At 38.9% G+C, this 20,517-nt stretch overlaps 4 protein-coding genes across 7 annotated transcripts; 3 read left to right on the plus strand and 1 right to left on the minus strand.

The window, feature by feature from the left end:
* Positions 1–2,149: 2,149 nt before the first annotated feature.
* On the plus strand, positions 2,150–4,944 carry LOC126798095 (exocyst complex component EXO70E2). Its single transcript, XM_050524934.1, has 2 exons — positions 2,150–2,388; positions 2,550–4,944. Exon 2 carries the CDS (start codon positions 2,808–2,810, stop codon positions 4,779–4,781), a length of 1,974 nt encoding a protein of 657 aa, XP_050380891.1. The 5' UTR covers positions 2,150–2,388; positions 2,550–2,807; the 3' UTR covers positions 4,782–4,944.
* Positions 4,945–5,693: 749 nt separating this feature from the next.
* On the minus strand, positions 5,694–10,800 carry LOC126798096 (protein RIK). 4 transcript variants are annotated; one of them, XM_050524936.1, is made up of 12 exons: positions 10,677–10,800; positions 10,031–10,271; positions 9,786–9,884; positions 9,646–9,680; positions 9,486–9,561; positions 9,022–9,153; positions 8,862–8,939; positions 8,246–8,333; positions 8,031–8,148; positions 7,166–7,709; positions 6,396–6,624; positions 5,694–6,238 (listed from the first exon to the last, which is right to left on the minus strand). In XM_050524936.1, the coding sequence occupies exons 1-12, from the start codon at positions 10,790–10,792 to the stop codon at positions 6,114–6,116; spliced, it is 1,881 nt and encodes a 626-aa protein (XP_050380893.1). In that variant the 5' UTR covers positions 10,793–10,800; the 3' UTR covers positions 5,694–6,113. The 4 variants fall into 4 exon arrangements, with proteins under 4 accessions (XP_050380893.1, XP_050380892.1, XP_050380895.1 ...); XM_050524935.1 differs by having other exon boundaries at positions 8,240–8,333; XM_050524938.1 differs by lacking the exon at positions 10,677–10,800 and having other exon boundaries at positions 8,240–8,333; positions 9,786–9,832; positions 10,031–10,174.
* A 1,628-nt stretch (positions 10,801–12,428) lies between these two features.
* LOC126798112 (uncharacterized) lies at positions 12,429–15,673 on the plus strand. The gene is made up of 10 exons (XM_050524952.1): positions 12,429–12,710; positions 13,314–13,408; positions 13,504–13,601; positions 13,704–13,753; positions 13,949–14,044; positions 14,136–14,222; positions 14,404–14,496; positions 14,587–14,682; positions 14,929–14,994; positions 15,230–15,673. The coding sequence occupies exons 1-10, from the start codon at positions 12,474–12,476 to the stop codon at positions 15,356–15,358; spliced, it is 1,047 nt and encodes a 348-aa protein (XP_050380909.1). The 5' UTR covers positions 12,429–12,473; the 3' UTR covers positions 15,359–15,673.
* Positions 15,674–16,358: 685 nt separating this feature from the next.
* LOC126798104 (ribosome biogenesis protein WDR12 homolog) lies at positions 16,359–20,418 on the plus strand. The gene is made up of 14 exons (XM_050524946.1): positions 16,359–16,571; positions 16,671–16,771; positions 17,130–17,236; positions 17,538–17,573; positions 17,680–17,765; positions 18,290–18,348; positions 18,422–18,532; positions 18,634–18,756; positions 18,937–19,080; positions 19,186–19,294; positions 19,378–19,514; positions 19,613–19,651; positions 19,752–19,845; positions 20,118–20,418. Exons 1-13 carry the CDS (start codon positions 16,418–16,420, stop codon positions 19,842–19,844), a joined length of 1,299 nt encoding a protein of 432 aa, XP_050380903.1. The 5' UTR covers positions 16,359–16,417; the 3' UTR covers position 19,845; positions 20,118–20,418.
* The last annotated feature ends 99 nt before the right edge of the window (positions 20,419–20,517 follow it).

Below are 20,517 nucleotides of genomic sequence, written 5' to 3' on the forward strand. Positions count from 1 at the left end.
CATACAATACGTATTTCTGTACGAGTACATAATGTTTACGTATTATTGTATGTATAAATACTATTTAAATGTATGTACTGTCTCAGTAAATAATAATTACTGAATTACCCTTCCAAAATTATTTTTTACATTTACTAAAAGTAAATTTACATTTACATTCACCGTACGTAAATAAAATTTACATTTACCGTACGTAAAAATAAATTACAAAATTACCCTTCGGAAACACTGTTCACGTGCCGCCGCACGTGGCGGCGCGTGAGGTGCACGCGCCACTCACCGTGGCAGTGCGTTGGGCCCACGCGCCGACACCAACCAAGGCGCGTATGACGCCACCGCCGCCCCAAATCTCTTCTCCTTCCTCCCCTCTTCCTTCCCACGGCGTCACACCGTGCCTAGCCACCTCCACGCGTCCACACGCGCCGCCCAAGGCGGCGGTATCCCCAAATCTCCTCCTCCTCCGATTCTCTCCCAAACTTCATCAAATCGATCCCAAAATCATCCACACACATCACAACATCAAATTAAATGTATTCCTTACCCGTACGTTGCCCTAAAATGGCCGAAGAACTCAAGATGTTCGGCGGAGTCGAGATCGTGCGATCTGCGATTTGAGCGATGCGAATCGAGCCCCCGGTCGCGCCGTTGATGGCTCTGGATGTGAGGAGTAGCGAAGAGGATGAGCGCCGAGGTCTGCGTCGGCGAGAATCGTAGGAGGCTCAGTTGTGGCTCGCTGCTTCACAACGACGAGGCGGGGCGTCATGGGCTCGGGGTCCGATGCGGAGGTCCTTGCGAGGTCGTGTGGCGTGGCGGTGAGGACCACGTCGTTCCATATGAGGTGATCGCTGGAGGCGATCCGAGGGAGAGGTGAGTTCGGGGGGGGGGGGGAAGAGAAGTCGCGAGGGGGAGGCGGATGAAGGGTTTCCAGAAATGAAAACCCTAATCCCTAAAATGTTCTATTTATACCCGTTTCCAAAATCGGAAACGACATTCCGTCGTTAATAACTTTCGCGTCTGACGTCCGATTCGAACGCGTGAAGTGTCCACGAACTCGTATCGATGTGCTCTACGACTTCCGTGAAGGAAGTTTTCGCAACCGAGCGACGGAATAAAAGTCGATCTATACGTTGCGGTAACGTTACGTTTTCTAATCAAACGATCCGAAAACGTTTCCGTTTTCGTTTCGAAATGTCGCGAACCACCAATTGTCGTCTTGAATTAATTTCACAAATTTAGCACTTTGAAAATACTCGACATTTAGTTTCGAAAAATTCGGGTTATTACATATGGAACTTTGAACTGATAACTTTTATCCTAAAAAGGATGGGAAATGACATTTTATTTGCACTAACTTAGTCAAACTATTCTTATGCAAAAGCACCATTGTAGTAGCTAACAAAATCAAAATGCTGTAAAAAAAAAAACCAGTTGAACTTATAATCTATTATTTGACTACTTATTGGCCATTGTTTGATTTTGAAACGAGGCTGTATAATACATCTTATATGTTATATGGAAACTAATTGTCTATATATGTAATGAACCACAATTACGAACCGATCCTTAAAACCTTTATAGTTTTTTGGGACTTAAACTTGATGATGAATCATGAGAAATTTTGTCACCTTTAGTTCATATGACTCACATTGTTTTTGTGGCAATTCTATTTCTTTTTTTCTTAGCTTAACTTCTGGTGATGGTCTATACATTTCATAGCCTGAATTTCAATTTTTATTTGAATTACAATCGCGATCCACCTATATGCATGTCTCTCATTCACAATCCTTCTAAGTTCATCTTTACTTTATTCACTTTTTTTCGTTCCTATAAACCCCACAATTACAAACAAGAGATGAATCCTATCAGACGGAATGCTATAACAAGAAGGGTTAGACTACGATTAATCAAAATATCTTTAAATGTAATACATGTTGGAACGAATCATGTGAGTGACGGGTGTATATCCAATTTGATAATGCACACACTTGAGTAAGAGGGTAAAATAATGTTTTGATAATGTTTACAAACAAATTTAATATGCTCCGTATTATATAATATTATATAGGCTTGATTAGAAGTCAAAAAATAATAATATACGTTTTCAATCTTGCTCTTCTACTTGGATAGCTAATTCATCAATCGCATACAGACGTACCAGACTGAACCCAGAAAGGTCAAATCGGGCTCTCTAAAAGACCATCAAGTTTTCAAACCATTTATAAGTCACAGCCAAACTTGCCCAATTCGCACCCCCTCTCATATATTCATTTGCCTAAAATTGTGGTCCTATTATTTCTCATTTGTTAGTCAGTGCTTACTGTTTTTTTCCTGATCTTGTTCTTCCCATGATTGTATCTATGGAGCTTCTGATGAACTGAAGTTTGAGAGGTAGGCCTTTCATGTTATCTTTGTCTTTTCAGCTTCTGGGTTTGTTTGTTTCTTAGTGTTTTTTTTATTTGATTATATTGTTTCCCACTGATGACCAACTTTTGTAAAGACTCTTCCTTTTTTGTTTAAAAGTTTGCTCATTTTTTCTTCATCATTGACAGGACTTGTTCTCTGTCCTCAAATCTCTTTTGGGTTCCCACTATTCTTTGGTGTTCTGGATTGGGTCTCTGTCATTTTCAATATAGACTGTTTGGGTGGATTTAAAAGTATTGGTTTTGGGGTTGTGCCAGCAAAGAGGGTAGCTGTGTTGTTTTGCTTTGCTGATTTGGGGAAGTAGGGAGGTTTTGGGTGATTGTTGAAGTGTTTTGGAGTGTAGGGTTATTGGGTTTGTGTCAGAACTTGCTGAGTTCATTTTGAATATGGGGGATTGTAAACCTGAAAACCCTGAAGTGGAGGTTGGGGAGGACTTGATTGTTGCAGCCCAAAGCATAGCGAGAGCTTTGGGTTCGAGGAAGAATCTTACAACCGGTGAGAGGAAGATTTTGGCTGATCTTGGCACCAAATTGTCATCTTTGATGACTAATAGGGACACACTGAATGAGTTAAAGGTGGAGGATTTTGGTGACATACAAGATCGTCTTACTTCGATTCATGATAAGGTCATGGGGTGGGAGGCTGATCAGACCATGATATGGGATTCTAGCTCGAATGAGGCGAATGAGTACTTGAACACTGTGGAGGAGGCAAGGCAGCTGATTGAGAGTTTAGAGAGTTTGTATTTGAGTAAAGATGATGAGAAGTATGAGCTGTTGCACAAGGCTAATGATGTTCTTCAAACGGCCATGACTAGACTGGAGGATGAGTTCAGGTACATGCTTGTTCAGAACAGGCAGCCGTGTGCACTGGAGCACATGTCTTTTCGATCATGTGAAGAGGATGCTGTGGATGTGAACTCACTGATGTCTTTTGGAGATGATTCAATTGAGGACTCATTTCACAGGGATAGTTTTAGCCGAGCTTCTGTAGATTCCATCATTGATTTGGTTCGCCCTGAAGTGATTCCTGACTTGAGAGGCATTGCAAATATGATGTTCAATTGCAACTATGAGAGGGAATGTACTCAAGCTTATACCACCCTCAGAAGGGATGCATTGGATGAGTGTCTCTCATATCTTGAAATCCAGAAACTGAGCATTGAGGATGTGAGGAAGATGGAGTGGGTTTCTTTGAATTCCAAAATCAGAAGATGGGTCTGGGTTATGAAGATCTTCGTGCGGATTTATCTTGCTAGCGAGAAGTGGCTCAGTGAACAGATTTTTGAAGAGCTTGGACCTGTTCGGCTGGATTGTTTTGTCGAGGCATCAAAGGCATCAATACTGCAGCTGCTCAATTTTGCTGAAGCAATGTCCATAGGCCCTCATCAGCCAGAAAAGTTGGTTCGCATTCTTGACATGTATGAGGTGCTAGCTGATGTTCTTCCTGATATAGATGATTTGTACTTTGGTGAGGCTGGTTCGTCTATAAGTATGGAGTGTCATGATGTCCTGCTGAGATTGGGTGATTCTGTGAAGGCAACAGTTATCGAGTTTCAGAATGCCATTGCATCAAACCCTTCCACCAGCCCTGTTTCAGGTGGGGGTATACATCCACTGACTAGATATGTGATGAATTACATGAGGACTCTTATAGACTATGGTCCGACCCTTGATCTGCTTCTCAAGGACTGCGATGAAGGTGATCCGATTTCTTCATCTCCTGACACTAGTCCAACTAAAGAAGAGGAGAACAAAGGCACTGATTCTTCAGGCAGAAAATCTCCAATGGCTCGCCAGTTCCTGTCATTTGCTTCAAGTCTGGAGTCCAACCTCGACGAGAAGTCAAAATTATACAAGGATGGTTCTTTGCAACATGTGTTTTTGATGAACAATATACATTACATGGCTCAGAAGGTTAAAGGTGCAGAGTTGAGGCTTATATTTGAAGATGATTGGATTCGAAAGCACAACAGGAAATTTCAACAGCATGCAATGAGCTACCAGAGAGCTAGTTGGAGTTACATCCTTTCTTTGCTAAAAGAGGAGGGCATTCAAAATCCCGGGTCAAATTCCATCTCAAAAAGCCTTCTCAAGGAAAGGCTCCGCAGCTTTTATCTCGCTTTTGAGGAGATATACAAGGTCCAATCGGCATGGCTCATTCCGGATCCTCAGCTTCGAGAAGACTTGCAAATCTCGACATCCCTCAATGTGATCCAAGCTTACAGGACATTTGTGGGAAGACACTCCAATGACATAAGCGACAAGCTCATCAAGTACAGTGCTGATGACATGGAGAATTACCTCATGGATCTCTTTGAAGGTTCCCCGAAAATGTTACAAAATTCCGGCCGGAGGTGACAGTGAAAAAGAACTTGTATGTTACTTACAGCAGAGGAATGATTTTATTCTATGTTCCACTCTACTCATGTATGATTGATTTATTAACAGTTTAATGGGCTATTTTCCTCAGTAGCTTCTTCTGTGCAATGTAATATGATGAACTGGTGTTCACTTTGTGATCTCTGTACTCAATGTGTTACTACATAATGTTCTATCAAACTTCTCCATGTTTTTCTTTTGTTATTATAATTTTTTTGAGTATGGGATGGATGAAGATATACTGTTGTGATGAAGTCCACTTGCTTCTGCAAATTAGAAACAGAAGCATTCAAGAATTACACATGTTGTGAGCCATCACAATAGTCAATACCAAGTCAAAGCTCCATGAAATGATTGCTTTCATGTTTGTTTATGAGGTCAAGCATCGTGTGGGGTAGGAATGGCCGAATGGGTATTGTATTTGAAGTTGTCAAGTGGTGTGCCCAACTAGCAATATGAATACCTAGCAGACTTGTCAAGCATGTGGTCATAATGGTTTGAGCGCCATGAGGGGTCATATTTTGTGTCCAGCTTGATGGAATTTGGTAATTGACAAGGACTAGAACGGTAGAACCCTTGCCTATCATGTCCAGCTGAAAAGGTCGCGTCTGTTGTAAGCGTCATCAATGGTGATGTGATGCTATTGCCAGTACTAAAGAGATATTAAGAGATACTGAATTGGGACAAGACCTCATCGGCCGAGTTAGGACTCAGGCCAGATCCTCGAACAACATTTGTCGTCTGTGCATCAATGCATGGATATGTCGCCATTGATGAAACTCTGATCAGCATAACCTCCTAATCACATTTTCATTCAATGAAGGCCAGCAATGATGAAAGAGATTCAATTCATGAGTAAGCAAGATAATTCTTCTAACCACCTAAGATATCCCAGACAAAGACTGCCATATGGCCAATTTTTAGCAGAAAAAAGTTGTCATAGAACAGCTTGGTTCTTCATAGACATACATAAATTGTAGCCAATATACTCCAAATAAACTGATATGCAAGTTTGTCATTTTTACAATTCTGCAGTGTGATGCATGTTCAAAACCTAATAAAAATGAAACCAGCTCTTAAACTACAACAAGCTACCAACCTAGGCCCTTATCTGAGAAAAAGTTACAACACAGCTTTCCAACTAGCTGACAACTCCAGAGAAAAAATTGACCAGTAAGTGCAGCAAGAGATCTTGAACTCAGAAAACACACTACAGCAAAGGTGAACGCCCTTAGCTCCATCTTTATTTTCATCATTGTGTTACCATTTCCCCAACATGGTGTGTATGACCATTCTCCACTAACTGACAACTCATAAAGCCCAGAAAGGCTTTCCAGCTGTTACTGCAAGAGAATTGCTAGGGGTAGATTGTTCATCAGTTTCCTCGGAGTCATCATCATCATCTTCTCCATATTCCATAAGCTTGATTAAAGTATCTGAAAATAACCAGACAGAATCACACTTGAGAGACAATAAATATTTTCCAAGTGCCTAGTAGGCCCCTCTTACAAATACACACTCACACTAGACTCGTATTTTTGACACAAGAATCTCCAAGAAGAAAATTAAAAGAGAACAGGTGTTCCAGCATACCAGGTACGCTATCAGATTCGATCTTCTTCGGAACATTGTTCTTGTCAATTCCTTTAACAACCTGTGCTGATGATGCAGATTTTGGTGGAGGTGGGGGCATGGTTCTGGGTGGCGGTGGCGGCATTCCATTTGATACCTGCTGGACCAACTTCTTTGGAGCTGGCATAGTTGATACATTCCTCAGACCCAAATTCAATGCCAGTTCAGGTCGCTTTAATGAGTCCAATTCCTGCATTAGTTAGGGAGAAAGAAACACAAAAGAAGGTGGTAGCTCAATAACCAAAAATTGGAGCGATCCAAAAAGAAAATGCAGCAACTTTTGCTAACATAGCCAAGTAAAACATTAAGCTAGCCAGTATGAAATCTTGATTGGTGTATGAAGCTCTCAAGCCATAAGTGTCCAAAATTTAAAAACCCTGTGAAAAATAGAAACCAATGGCCCAATAGAGAAGTCCAGTATCAGCTAGTTAGCCTCATAGAATGTCAGAAAAAATACCTGGAATAACGAGCAACAAGAGTCAGCTGAAGATTCAATTACATTACAACAACGAAAAAATTGATTAAACAAGTAGCAATTAATTACCAACACTACCTCACTGCTGGGTGCAAAAAAAAAAGGGGAAAAAAACACCACCAACAACAAAATCTTAATTGGCCTTTCGCACAAAAAATCTAAAAATACTTCAATTTCCATACTGATCTATCTATGTTCAACTAATTTTATTTTAATTTTTTCCCAAAAGACACCACCAAGGAGCAGTCATTGATACCTGATGAACTTTGGCATGACCCTTGGAACTAACTGGTAACTCCTGAAATTTCCGCCTTTGCTGACGCCGCTTTTCCTCCTCAGAATCAGAACTGAATTTCGAATTGAATTTTGGTTCAGTGCCTGGGACTGATGTTGTGGGAGAAATTGTAGAAGTGGTGGGGGATGTTGACAGTCTAAGGGCCAGGGCAACTTGTTGTAAAGGTGTTACTTGAGGATATATCCCACCATATCCACCGTAGATCATTCCACCAGATAGAGGTTGTGGACAACCACCACTGCTTGCCTGAGATTGCACACAGTTTAACAATCCTCCGGACTGGTGTACTATCCCTTGAGAGAAACCAGTAGTGATCACAGAAGTCCCAACTGAGGAAACCGGGGGAGCTGGTGTAAGACCGACAGTTGCAGGCACCATAGTTGTAATAGCTTTCATCTCATTTCCAGAACTCAGAACTCCAGCTGACAACTGATTTGGTGGAGGAACAGCACTATATACCTGCTGTGGGGGTGCAATAGCACTATAAACCTTAGATGATGAAACCCTATGAGAGAAAATTGCAAAAAGTTATATATGCAATTACAAATGGGACTGGCTAATAGATGCTGCATGTCCAGACAATGAGCATTACCAGAGTGGATAGTAAAGTAAATTCAGAGACGAGACAGAATTAACTTCTCATCATAAATGAACAAAAACAGTTTTTCTAATAGCCAATACAATATGAAAGTTTGGGAATACAGGTAAACTGTACATTTCATTATCCGAAATGAATATACCACTTTAAGAGTTAGTATTCCCCTCCACATATTGAGTATGAAAAGTTGGAGAACTTCTATTTATGAAATGATTATAATCTAATTACCTGGAGATGCCACACTCTACACTGATCGTATTTAAAAGATGCTCAGCCAAAAGCCTAGCATCTTCAAGACTTTTCAAATTATTACTTGACAACAACAGATGCAAAGGTTTTTGTCCTTCTGCAAGGAAGATAGAAGAAGTACATGAGATAACAATCAAAATAAGATTAAACGCTTGTAAGAAGATCATACTGGATGAGAAAAGAGATACCTTCACCAGGCAAACTATCAATACTTGCTGAACCACGCCCTCTGAGTAAGACAGTTGCTCCTGTTTCATTCATAATGTGATTTATATATTGGTCCTGCATGTACAAACCGACAGCCGACACAAAAAAATTTCGCCAAGTTGTATGGAGATGTCAGAGAAAGCTTCAAACATTAGAATTCCTTATCTTAATTAAGTGCAAGATAAACTTCATAATAGAATGTAAGGGTGAAATCCGATTGCATGCATCAACATAATTATACATGCAATTGAAAGAAGCAATTAACACACAATAACCACGATGGTTTCAGTATATATTATAATAACATGTAATGCTGATCAAAAGATTGATGTTGTAAAGAAGTTGGACAATAAGTCCACCAGATTACACAGCTAATATCATTGCATCATAACCATGAGCTGAGATATGCTGATAAATAAGGATTTTTAAAATCTACAATGCAAAAAAACTCTGACAAACAGTGATGAAGCGACCATATGAATGAGGTAGTAAAATAGAATAAAATAAGGGGATCGTAAAAGAACTGACACTTGAAAGGATGAAATGAACTATGTAAAAGTTATTGACAGGACAACTGGTACAGGCAGGGATAAAAGAACTTACACTTGGTCCACGTATACGAGCAGCAATGTTCATAGATGGATCTGCATCAAAGCCCAGATAGACACACATGCTTGATTCCTGAGTAAACATGCTTACATTAGTGAACTTATGCCAGCAATTTTCCATACCACTCAGAAGATGATATTTAAAGGGAACATACCTTCACTCCATTACTCATGACAGAAGGAGACGACAATGATGCTGGATGTAAATTTTGACCCTGTTTCAACATATCTTCAACCATGGCAGCAGCACGATCAACTGCTAGAATCCGTTCTGTTGTCTCTTTTATCTACCAAGTCAAAGCAAATATAAATCTTCCATGCAAAACTATTCATGCCAAAGGAGGACAGTTTAACCTTAGTTAGTGTCTTATCAAAAGGTCATATGGTGTGGATTTACTATGATACTGATTTTTTAACCCAACTAATTTGCACTGGTAGATTGAGTTAGAATAACTGAAGATGATTTTGGAACATTTTTTGACAATGATTACTGTACATAACCACAATTAGTAAAACCTAATTCTCCCAAATATCCCCTATAATTGTAACATCAAACATATTATATCTATTACAAACAGTGATGTGCACAGAAGAACTAATGTCAACTAAGTGTACTTACATTAGCCCCTGCAGAAATATGAAGGTATAAAGGTTTTTCACCATCACTTGAAGCATCTGGTGGACGATACTTGCCCCTGCAATGTCAACCATATATGCATTACGTACATGATGTTTGAGCGAAAAGCTGATTATAAATGTGCCACTGAAAACCAACAAACCTTGTTATCACCACAGCACCAGTGCACCTTTGGATCTGCAAGTATCATGCACAATCAATCTCAGTCAAAAGAAACATTCATCACAAACTAACATTAGAACAGTTTCTGTAGTAAAAAAAAAAAAAGAGGAAAACATTCACCTCCTCCTGTGTCTGGCGTTTTGTCAGCTTGTACCGAATAGAAGACTCTGCATCATTAATAACAATTTCTCGTGCTATTAATTCATCTTGGATCTTTGGCTATATAGCAAATCATTCAACACATCAATTGCAAAGAAGAATTTTAAACAACAAAATTCAACTGTAATTGTCAGCAAAAATATGAAGAAAAATAACATATGCTGCCACAAGATACAATCACAATGCTTCTGCGAAACGTGAGATACCTGAATCAGCTTCTGGAGCACTGTTGCAGCTTGTTGCGGTATCAGAGGCACCTGGTACGCCTGCGGTACAGCCAGAAACCCAGCAGCAAGCGGATTGATCAAATGAGCACTGGACACCGGACTCACACCGGGAAGCCCGATCCCACCGAGCAGTCCCACATTGCCCAACGGGAGCGCCCCGGGCACTGCTAAACCAGCTGAAACCAATGACTCTGCCGGTTGATCCCACTTCCTTTTCTTTCTGTTGCAAAACCAAAATGTCATGATGTTACAATTGAGCAGTGACAATGCAACAATGTATAAACATCGACAATCATCAGGAAGACAGTAACTATGTCGAAACAAATCAAAAACCATAGAACACTGAGTCCTTATGTCTAGATTTTTTCAAACTAAACAGCTTCCAATGTCAATATATCTATCACAATTCACACAACCTAGATTACCTAGCTAAGCTCAAAGTTTCAAAATTGGTAAAATTACAAGCAAACATGGCAAAACCAGAATTGGTGAGTGTCAGTATTCACTAAACATCAAAACCAGCCAGTTCAACAATCTAGTTTAAACGAAAACTTGGATGAGCGAATGAGGAACAGGTTGAAATTCAGAATTAGGGGGTTGGTTGTTAAAGGAGAGAAGATGATACCTTTGCCTAGTCTGTGATGCGTCGCTGGAAACCCTAGCGCCACTCTCCTCCGTCATTGGTGGTGGTTTACTGGACCCGCCGGAGTGATTTTCCGATGACGGATGAAGGAAGGACATAATTGATTTTTAAGGCTTTTCCATTTTATTTATGGAGAAATTTTAAAACTATTTTATGAAAAAAGTTCGCTGTATGAAAGTGTTATGAGTAAAAATCGCTGCGAACTTTTTTTATAAAACAATTTTGTGAGGAAACTTTGCTGTATACTTTATTCATAAACCTAATTTTTGAGAAAATTCGCTGCAAACTTTATTCATGAAACTATTTTTTGAGAAAAGTTCGTTACAAACTTTCTTCTGTAAAATCATTTTATGATGAAAGTTTGCAGTGAACTTTTCTTAAGAAAATAATTTTATAAAGAAAGTTCGATGCGAGCGTTCCTCACAAAACCGGTTTATGAAGAAAGTTCGTTGTGAAATTATTTGGATAAGAAATTATATGATAAATGACAATATGATTTAGGGTTGTTATGATCTTGCGACTAAGCCAGCTCAATCATTGTGCGATGAAGTGGTCCACATTATAAAAAAAGTTCGCTGTGTGAATAATTTTATGAGTAAAAACCGCTGCAAACTTTTTTTATAAAACAATTTTGTGAGGAAACCTTGCTGCAAACTTTATTCATAAAGCTTATTTTTGAGAAAATTCACTGCAAACTTTATTCATAAAACTATTTTTTGAGAAAAGTTTGTTACAAACTTTCTTCTCGAAAATCATTTTATGATGAAAGTTTGTAGTGAACTTTCTTAAGAAAAAAATGTTATAAAGAAAGTTCAATGCGAGCTTTTCTCACAAAATCAATTTATGAAGAAAGTTCGTTGTGAAATTAGTTGGATAAGAAATTATATGATAAATGACAATATGGTTTAGAGTTGTTATGATCTTGAGACTAAGTCAACTCAATCATTGTGCGGTAGAGTGGTCCATGAGTGACATTAAAAGAGTACCTAAAATTTGCACATGACAATTCATGCGATAAACTTCTTATAGTTCTAATTTTGAATCCTTATATATAAAACATAGGTTTTTTCTTTTCCCACAACTACTCACCGGCCTACTTCTCATATGAATTATAAGAGGCAATGACATGTTACCATGGAGTGGGTACAATTTTGTCATCTTTGTGTAACAAGATGACCTAACTTAGAAGTTTGAACTGTTTTTGGTTGATAAGATTAGAATTGCTTAGTCAATTTTGGAAAACTGACAAAACTTGTATCATCCTACGACATTCTCTCATTTTACTATGAACCAAGATAACAAAGTTGAATAAAAATGTTGATTGAAAGATAAGTGTGGATGTATCTTACATTTTCATCGTTCGCAATACATAAAACAATTATTTTCTCTCAAATATTGTGAATATGGAAATTGCATTTGGGGACACATGGAAAACGATTCGCAGAAAATATCTGCAATCATTGTGAATTATGAATTATAAGATATAATGGCACCCTACTTAATTAGCAGAGCAGATAAAGAACACTGGTATTATCGACTGTGGCAAAAACTCGCGTAGAAATGGACCACGCTTGTCTTCTTCTTTCGGGAAATGACAAACCTCGTAGGCCTTTGACGCGTGGCCGTGACGTAGTTTGCTCCTATGTTCGACAAGTAGACCTCAGACTCCGAGTCCTATAAGATACACCACTTGCCACTTCACTTGTGCATCTCAGGTTATTTCAGCTAGAGCCGCATTCGATCTCTCAGCTGTGACAGTTCAGATTGTTCTTCGTCAGAATGATAACTCTGGTGTTTGGGTCCTCACTGCCCTCACCAACACCACCAGAGGCAGCTGTTGTGTCGACGCCAGCTACGAAGAAATGTGGGAGCTTAACGGGTCCCCGGTTTGTCCCCAATCGGAGTGGTTCTGGTTCCGGTAACGGGTTCCCGCCCTTTCTTCCCAAAGAGGTCGAGAAGATCAAAGATCCTTTTGCCAGAAACTTGGCTCAGAGAATGGAGAGAGTCCCAGTTCAGGTAATAGTTGATTACTGTAGAATGTAAATATTGATATTTTCTTATTTAAAAAAAATCTTTTTTGTATTGTGTATATATATTTCATCTTGTTTTTAATGTGTTTCTGATGGGGTCACTAGGGTACAGTGTTGTTGTTATCCTGCATCTCTTTACTTGATTTTTTTGTGACATAATTGAAAAAAAGAACTAGTGTCTGGTGAGGCAATTGGGAAAGATTAGGTATATATGAAGTTGCTTTGGAGTAAACGATAATTCGACAAGGACATGAAAATAAAGGTTTAAACCTTCTATGCTAGAATTAGAAATGACTATAAGTTTTTGTCTTTGATTTTGAATGAAGTTTTATTTTTTACTGTCTGTACGATTGAAACTGTTTCTGATAACTTTTAATTGAAATTCACATGTGAGCAATGATTAGTACGTCAAAACACACTATTGGGATTGCTACTGAATTAATTTTTGTTAACTTAAGCTGCAGTTAGGTTGAGATTTGATAAATTCATTGAGCATCTGCTTCTAATGAATTTCATTCACTTGGATTGCCTATTAGTATGATTTGTTTCACAATTTCTCAAGTTTTTTTTTTTTTACTGGATATTGCAGATGGGGATATATGGAAGTTCTATTATGAGTAGTTGTGTGAGACCTCTAATACAAACCAAGATCAATCCAGTGGTTCTTCTGCATTGCTTTGACAGGTGTGTAATATATGCAAATTGCAAGATCGATACCTCAACTCTTGCACAATGTGAAGTTCGGGTCTTACATTTTTCACACTGTTTGCGTATGTTAGTTCTTGTTTAGAATGGAGATGCACATATCCCCTGCTTGAAGAGGCTGGGGTGGAGGCTTGGGCAATTGATGTGCTTGGTTGGGGCTTCTCTGATTTAGGTTCATTCCCCTGTTTCTCCCCTTTCTTTTAATTGTGTGTTCCCAGCTGGTTTTGAAGTTCAGTATATTTCACCCTCGTTAACCATTATTCATCTGTACTAGAAAGGCTGCCACCATGCAATCCGGAATCAAAGCGTCATCACCTCTACCAGGTATCTATGCAGTTTGATTGTTTTTTATCCTCTTTTTTGGTTTAGAAATTGTTTTTGCAACCTGTCTCTATGAAAAGGTTTATACTGTTATGGATGTTTTGCTAGCTACAATACATGACATGGTTTTATAACTGGTCAAGATTTTCATCATCTTATGTGATTGACATGCATGCAAATGGTTTACCTGAATTGTAGTTTTGGAAGTCCTATATCAGAAGGCCGATGATATTAGTTGGACCAAGTCTGGGTGCATCTGTTGCAATTGACTTTGCAGTCAGTTATCCATTTGCTGTAAGTATCTCTCTCTTTACTATTCTCTGGTGCTTGCCCTTATCACCTATTAGTTACCAGTGATGTGTCTCTTTGCATTTATTTTCTGCAGGTTGAAAAATTGGTTTTGATTAATGCAAGTGTGTATGCAGAAGGCACCGGGTTTGCTAAATTACCTAGAGCATTGGCCTATGCTGGGGTGGGTGTCCACATAAGATTTATTAGAATTACATGCTTTTGAGTTTTATTCTTGGAACTGGATATTGATCATCATGGCTGATGATTTACGCATAAAAATAGCTTTAGAGGCACATTGTATGTGAAATTCTCTTTTAAGGAGCTAGGCAGCTAGCTTAATAATTTGATCCTACACTGATCAGGTTTCCTTGCTGCGGAGCATCCCTCTACGGCTTTACGCCAATACACTGGCCTTCAATGACATTTCATTAGCCACAACCTTTGATTGGACTAATGTAAGATTATCTTTTATTGGTTTAACCAATATTTGATTAACTTTACCTCAAGTATGTTTGTTTTCTTAATTGAAGTATTTATATGTGCAGGTTGGCCGCTTACACTGTTTGTTACCTTGGTGGAAAGATGCAACAGTAAGTTTCATGGGCAGTGGTGGCTATAATGTTATCGCGCAAATAAAACAGGTACACTCTTACTATTTCTACCGATATGAATTTAGTGTATATGTGGTAGACTGTGTCTACTGTTGGAAAACTACTTAGTAGCTAGAATCAACATACTTAAAGTAGCCAACACATCGGTTAATTTCCATATCTTTCAAAAAGTTGTTGGATAGTTGTATGATAGTAATCCACATACTTCTTACTATTATACAGATGTATTTGTGTTGTTGTCATGCGGCTATCACCTTCAAATTTTATTTTCTACAGGTGAAACAGAAAGCACTTGTTATCTGCAGTGAGAAAGATCGGATTATCAGCTACAAGCAAATACTTGTCAGTTTCAAACTTCTACTTGACATTTCCATGTGCAAATTCATATGCATCGTCCAATATCCTTCTCAATAACTGTCTTAACCTTTTAAGAGGGGAGTTGATAGGTTTAGTTAGCAGTTATGTCTATAGCTTCATCAAACATACCGGTAGGAACTAGAAAGTAAGAATAAAAATTTGAGCTACCTAGACAAATATCATAGTTTGACATTTTCTGTAATCTGTTTTTGTGATGCAGAGACTACAATGTGAACTACCCTTTGCGATTATGCGGCTTATACCAGAGGGTGGTCACCTTCCTCATGTTGACAGTCCCGCCTCTGTTGCAAAGCTAATTGCAGGGTTTGCTTGCAATGACAGATGCTGAAGGGAACTGCTGCAGAATTTCTTGGTACATCTTCCTTCCTTATAGTGGAGGCTATTGGTTCATTATAGTAGTGCTGTTTGTGCATTGTAAATTGGTTTATATCTGTAGTAAGTTTGAAGATAAGTAGATGCTTATAATGTTGAAAAAGAAACCTGAATAAGCAATGAAACAGTGAGCAATAATGTAACAAGTAGTAAATATAGCTTAACAAATAGGACGACAATGATAATGTACCAATGGTATTGGGGATATTTGTCTGGTCTTGGGAAAGTTCCTATTTATTATATGGTTCATCACTTCATCAGTATGCATTGCCCAACTGAACCATTCCTGGTAAGTAGTAAACTGCCAGAATCTGTAACAATGCATTTATCTCATTGATAGTGAGTTTGAACGCAATTGTGATGCTTTGAACAATATGAATCTTCTCTCTATCAATCTCAATTTTCCATACAACTACAACCACCTACATAAAGATCACACATGACAAAAGATACAGATCAAAGATCAGGTACAACCACAGGGATATATAGATAAAGAAAACCGTTATACAATTTGTAAAGCTAGAACAGAGTAGTAACTTGTAAGTAACTCCCAGAATGAAACATATAAGATCCAGAACACAACAGATCGATTTCAATAAAGTGGAGTTCATCAACTCGTGAGATGTTAAGATTATAGAAACGACGACGAGAGAAGAGGAAGGCACCATCAGGTTCGGGACGCAGGGTCTTCTCATCGTCAGAAGAGTTGCAAATTTTCGCAAAGAGAAAACACGCAGGGGTAAAATAGTATTTTCATAAACTTTCTGGACATTTCACCCAAGGATACGCTCGGAACCGCGCTGGAAAATGTCGAATACGAGCTAGAGAAGGTCGAATACGCCACCCTATGTCACTTAAAAAGACTGTAATACCCCTTTAATTAGATCAGGGTCCCATAGTCGCAAGGCTAACAAAACGGTGCGTTTTGCTCGTCTCCTCTCTAAAGTCTAAAACTCTAAAGTGAGTTAAACCCTAAACCCAGAGCAGAAACAGAGAGCCGGCCACAGAAGCAGAGATGGAGATAGACGAAGGAACAGAGGACAGGCAAGTCCAGGTTCGCTTCGTGACGAAGCTTCAGGACATCCCTTTCAAATTCCCCAACACCACCATTCCCGCCTCCTATTCTCGTCTTGACCTCTCTAAAGTCGTCAACGCTCTCATCCAATCCGGTTAGGGTTTCCCCCGCCCCTCATCAACTCTCTGCTTAAAGTTTGCGTCTTTACTTGTTCTGGGTACTAAAGCTTGAATCTTTTCTGATTGTGAAATAGAGAACCCTGAGTGGGAATCAGAGCCGTTCGATTTTCTCATCAATGGCGTATTGGTCCGGATGTCTCTGGGGCAGTTTCTCCTTGCTAAGGGCATTTCTGCGGTATTTGAATACTATTATGTGATTCGTTTTGTCATTTTTGATATGATTAGAGGGCTTATGTTTACAATTTAGTTGAGGGTAAAGGGTGTGTGTGAAAGTTTATGCCTTTTGTTATTCGGAGATTGCGAAACAGAAAATGAGGATTCTGCAGTTAGGTGGTTGTGTGTTTCGTGTTTCTGTGTAGTTGGAGGTATAGTAGAAGGTGCTGTGTTGTTTTTTTTTTAAGGTGCTGTGTTGTTAACATTAGGAAAGGATTGCATGTTTTGGAGAGAGTGATGCTGAGCTGAGAATTTTGTTGTTTTTGTGTTGTTTAGGTCTTGTTTTGATGGCTAACTGTTATTTGTGGCTGTTATTACAGGAGAAAACATTGGAAATCGAGTATATACGGGCTGTTGTCCCACGCAGAGAAGAAGAGCCTTGTGTACATGATGACTGGGTCAGTGCGGCTGATGGTTCCAATCCCGGGTACGAACTAAGACTGTTATTAAGTAGAATTAAATTTGTTCATATGGGGAATTGCAGTTGGATGCTTCTTATAACTAGAATAGCATAACATGGAAAGTAGAATTGTCACTTCTAGATCTCGCCAGGAAAAATCTTCATTTTCCATGTCTCATTGTTTTTATCACTTATTAGGCCTCTTCAGATATTTTGGGTCATATCTACTGCAATGAAGTCACCACGGAGAACCTTAATTCTAAAATGTTGATACTGTTGTTTCAGCTCATAATAGTGTTTTAAACTTCCTTAATTTTTGTTGTGGCAGGTTCATTTTGACAGGGTGCTACGATGGTTTAGGAAGGTAATTGTACTGAGAATTATTGGTGTTTGTTTCTGAAGGTTGGGATTACTCATAGTTCATGTTATATATATAACCATAATGAGGAAATTGATTTCATTTGCTATAGGGTTTGGAAAGCTTCTGGAACATGTACGCATATACTGCAAGGACACAGTGAACCAGTTACTTCGGTTAGTGTTATCAGTGCAGAAGGTAACTAAAATAGTTATCCATTTCTGGTTTGCTCCATGTTGTGGGCCACTCTATTCTGCCCTTTTAGGATGTTAGATTTTGAAGGCTCACATTTTGCGTCACTGTATGTTTTATGAATGCGAATTGCTATGGCATCTAGAAGGCTGCTTATGATGGCATTCTCACTTCTTTTTTTTACTTCATAGGCTGACAATATCACTTTTATATTTCTTTTCAAAACCATATAAAAAATGAAAGTGTCCTAGACATCCTTCAATATGCATGAAGATTTTGTTTAGGTAACTTTTTGATCCACAGTACTGTCTGTTTTGTTGTCTACACATTCTGAGATCATGGTTCAAAAGTTTTATCAAATACTAAACTGTTAGGTTTAACATCCAAAAGAAGTTTCTCCAAGTGTTATCTTGAACTCTGAAATATCTCATCTAAACTGTCTGAAAACTTGTCATGTTAAGGGGAAATTCTTATTAATCCGGGTTATTTCTTATGTATATCCCTTCTAATAACTATGATTTTTTATTTAGGGGCAGAAAGTTGTCGGGTAGCTACTGCTTCGAAAGATCGCACCCTGAGGCTATGGAAGGTAATTTGACGTGAACTCTGCTTATACAAGGATGACAGAACCCCCCAATTCTTATATTTGTTTTTCAATGAAGTTCGATACGGAAGAGGCAACAAACAATCCTTTGAGGACAATAGCATACAAAATTTTGCGTGGGCATGGAGCAGCTGTTCAAAGTGTTGCTGCTCAAGCATCCGGAGACATGGTCTAGTCTATTCCATTTTAGTGTACATATATTGAGAGTTTATGATTGGGCTTTAATGTTAAGTTTATTACTTAACATTTCCTTTGGTTACAAATACGTAGGTCTGTTCAGGCTCCTGGGATTCCACAATCAACTTATGGCTCACAGATGAGCCTGATATAGAAGTTGATGTGTCAATTAAGAAGAGAAAGAAAAGTGACCAAGCTAAGGAATCTCAACTGGAGGTATTGAATTCTATTATTCTTCTATGTATTTCCAATAAATTTTTCAGGATGTCTTTGAATGTCCAGAACTTCACTCTAAGCTCAAAGAGTGAAAGTTCTTGTTGTGAAGCCCGATATTCAGCTAGATCTTCTTCGTGACTATGTTACTGTTATAAACACTTCTATATCATGCATATTTAGGCGGAGGCTGTTTCTTCTCTAGTCGGCCATACACAATGTGTATCTTCTGTCAAGTGGCCGCAGCGTAACATAATCTACTCAGCCTCGTGGGACCATTCTATTAGAAAATGGGATGCTGACACAGGCAAATGCGAACTTGACATAGTAAGTGCGAAGATACTTTCTTTTAGGCTTGTATCCCCATGTTCAGAACCCTGGTTTGCCCAGATATATTAAAGTTACAGATCATGACATTCTTTTGTTGCACAGCCCTGCAGCAAAGCCCTCAACTGTCTTGATATTGGTGGTGAAGGTTCTGCACTAGTTGCTGCTGGTGGTTCTGACCCCATTCTTAGAATATGGGATCCTCGTAAACCAGGTTTGTTAGATGATCTCTCTCTCTCTCTCTCTCTCTCTCTCTGTGAAGGAACAGAGTGCTGACGCAAAGTCATTATGTTTTAGGAACTTCTGCTCCAATTGGTCAGTTCTCATCGCACACTTCTTGGATTACGGCTTGCAAGTGGCATGAAAGTTCTTGGTTTCATATACTCTCTGCATCGTATGATGGCAAAGTCATGCTATGGGATATGAGATCTACTGTAAAAATTCTCCTCTTTATCTGCACTCTAACAATGATTCATGAATGCTGTCCACCATAACCTATTTTTTCACTGAACAATGGTGTTTTCTCTTGCAGTGGCCCTTATTTTCCATTGATTCACACAAAGACAGCAAGGTAAGTACATTTTTCTTCATTTTGTAATAGGTCAAAACAGATAGGACCTTTTGATGACCCAAATTCAACCTTTTGTCATCAACCTTTTGATGTCACTCAGGTACTATGCGTGGACTGGTGGAAAGGTGATAGTGTGGTCAGCGGTGGGGCAGATACAAAGCTATGCATCAGTTCCGGCGTGTCTGTGCGTTGAGGTAAAGGTTGCATGCGTCATTGAGGATCTCACTACTTCTGATGCCCAGCAAGTTTCTCTGGCTTTAATAAAAACTAATAGGAGAGATTGTTGAAATGTTATTCCCACTAGCCTACACTAAAACTCATGAGTAACTTAGAAGTAATGTCTGTCAGTTTAATACCATTTTATTATTCATCTGGGAGAGTACTACGCAGATGAGATTTATTTTGCACTATTTATGTCGACTCACATGTGACATTAACACCTGCTGTTTTCTACCCATTTTTCCAGTTAAAATTTTGAAGATGGAAGTACTCAGATATGGAGTGGCACATGTTTGGTTTTCTCGTTTTCTAAAAATGGTGGTGAGATGCGATCTCTGTGTCAAGGGTGAGGGTTTCTTGCCGGAGTATCTAGTCGCCGAGCTCATTTTCTCACTCTGACGGCCACTGATTTCATCAAATTGCAACAGACTTGTATTTCTCTTTTTATACAAATTATTACGGAGACCTATTTAAATTGTTCAATAGGCTCGGTACGCCCATGTCTTCACATTCTTATCTATCTAAAGTTTTGCCGTGTATTCTTGTTTTTGTTTTTCTTCTGAAAAGTAAAAACTGTGCTCGTTGAAGTGCTTATCGAATCAACCTTTGAAAGTACTTGTCAAAAAAGGTGAACCATAAAAAAAAAA

Source organism: Argentina anserina, chromosome 6 (assembly GCF_933775445.1).
Source record: "Argentina anserina chromosome 6, drPotAnse1.1, whole genome shotgun sequence".
NCBI lineage: Eukaryota > Viridiplantae > Streptophyta > Magnoliopsida > Rosales > Rosaceae > Argentina > Argentina anserina.

Excerpts from the sequence above, each read along its gene's own strand:
- LOC126798096 (XM_050524935.1), bottom strand. The coding sequence starts at position 10,792 with ATGTCCTTCCTTCATCCGTCATCGGAAAATCACTCCGGCGGGTCCAGT. Across the intron at positions 10,272-10,676 it reads GCATCACAGACTAGGCAAAG|AAAGAAAAGGAAGTGGGATC; the intron begins GTATCATCTTCT and ends GTTTTGCAACAG. Across the intron at positions 6,239-6,395 it reads CGAATCTGATAGCGTACCTG|ATACTTTAATCAAGCTTATG; the intron begins GTATGCTGGAAC and ends GGTTATTTTCAG.
- LOC126798095 (XM_050524934.1), top strand. The coding sequence starts at position 2,808 with ATGGGGGATTGTAAACCTGAAAACCCTGAAGTGGAGGTTGGGGAGGAC.
- LOC126798104 (XM_050524946.1), top strand. The coding sequence starts at position 16,418 with ATGGAGATAGACGAAGGAACAGAGGACAGGCAAGTCCAGGTTCGCTTC. Across the intron at positions 16,772-17,129 it reads TTGCTAAGGGCATTTCTGCG|GAGAAAACATTGGAAATCGA; the intron begins GTATTTGAATAC and ends CTGTTATTACAG. Across the intron at positions 17,237-17,537 it reads GCTGATGGTTCCAATCCCGG|GTTCATTTTGACAGGGTGCT; the intron begins GTACGAACTAAG and ends TTGTTGTGGCAG.
- LOC126798112 (XM_050524952.1), top strand. The coding sequence starts at position 12,474 with ATGATAACTCTGGTGTTTGGGTCCTCACTGCCCTCACCAACACCACCA. Across the intron at positions 14,045-14,135 it reads CAGTCAGTTATCCATTTGCT|GTTGAAAAATTGGTTTTGAT; the intron begins GTAAGTATCTCT and ends TATTTTCTGCAG. Across the intron at positions 14,995-15,229 it reads TCAGCTACAAGCAAATACTT|AGACTACAATGTGAACTACC; the intron begins GTCAGTTTCAAA and ends TTTGTGATGCAG.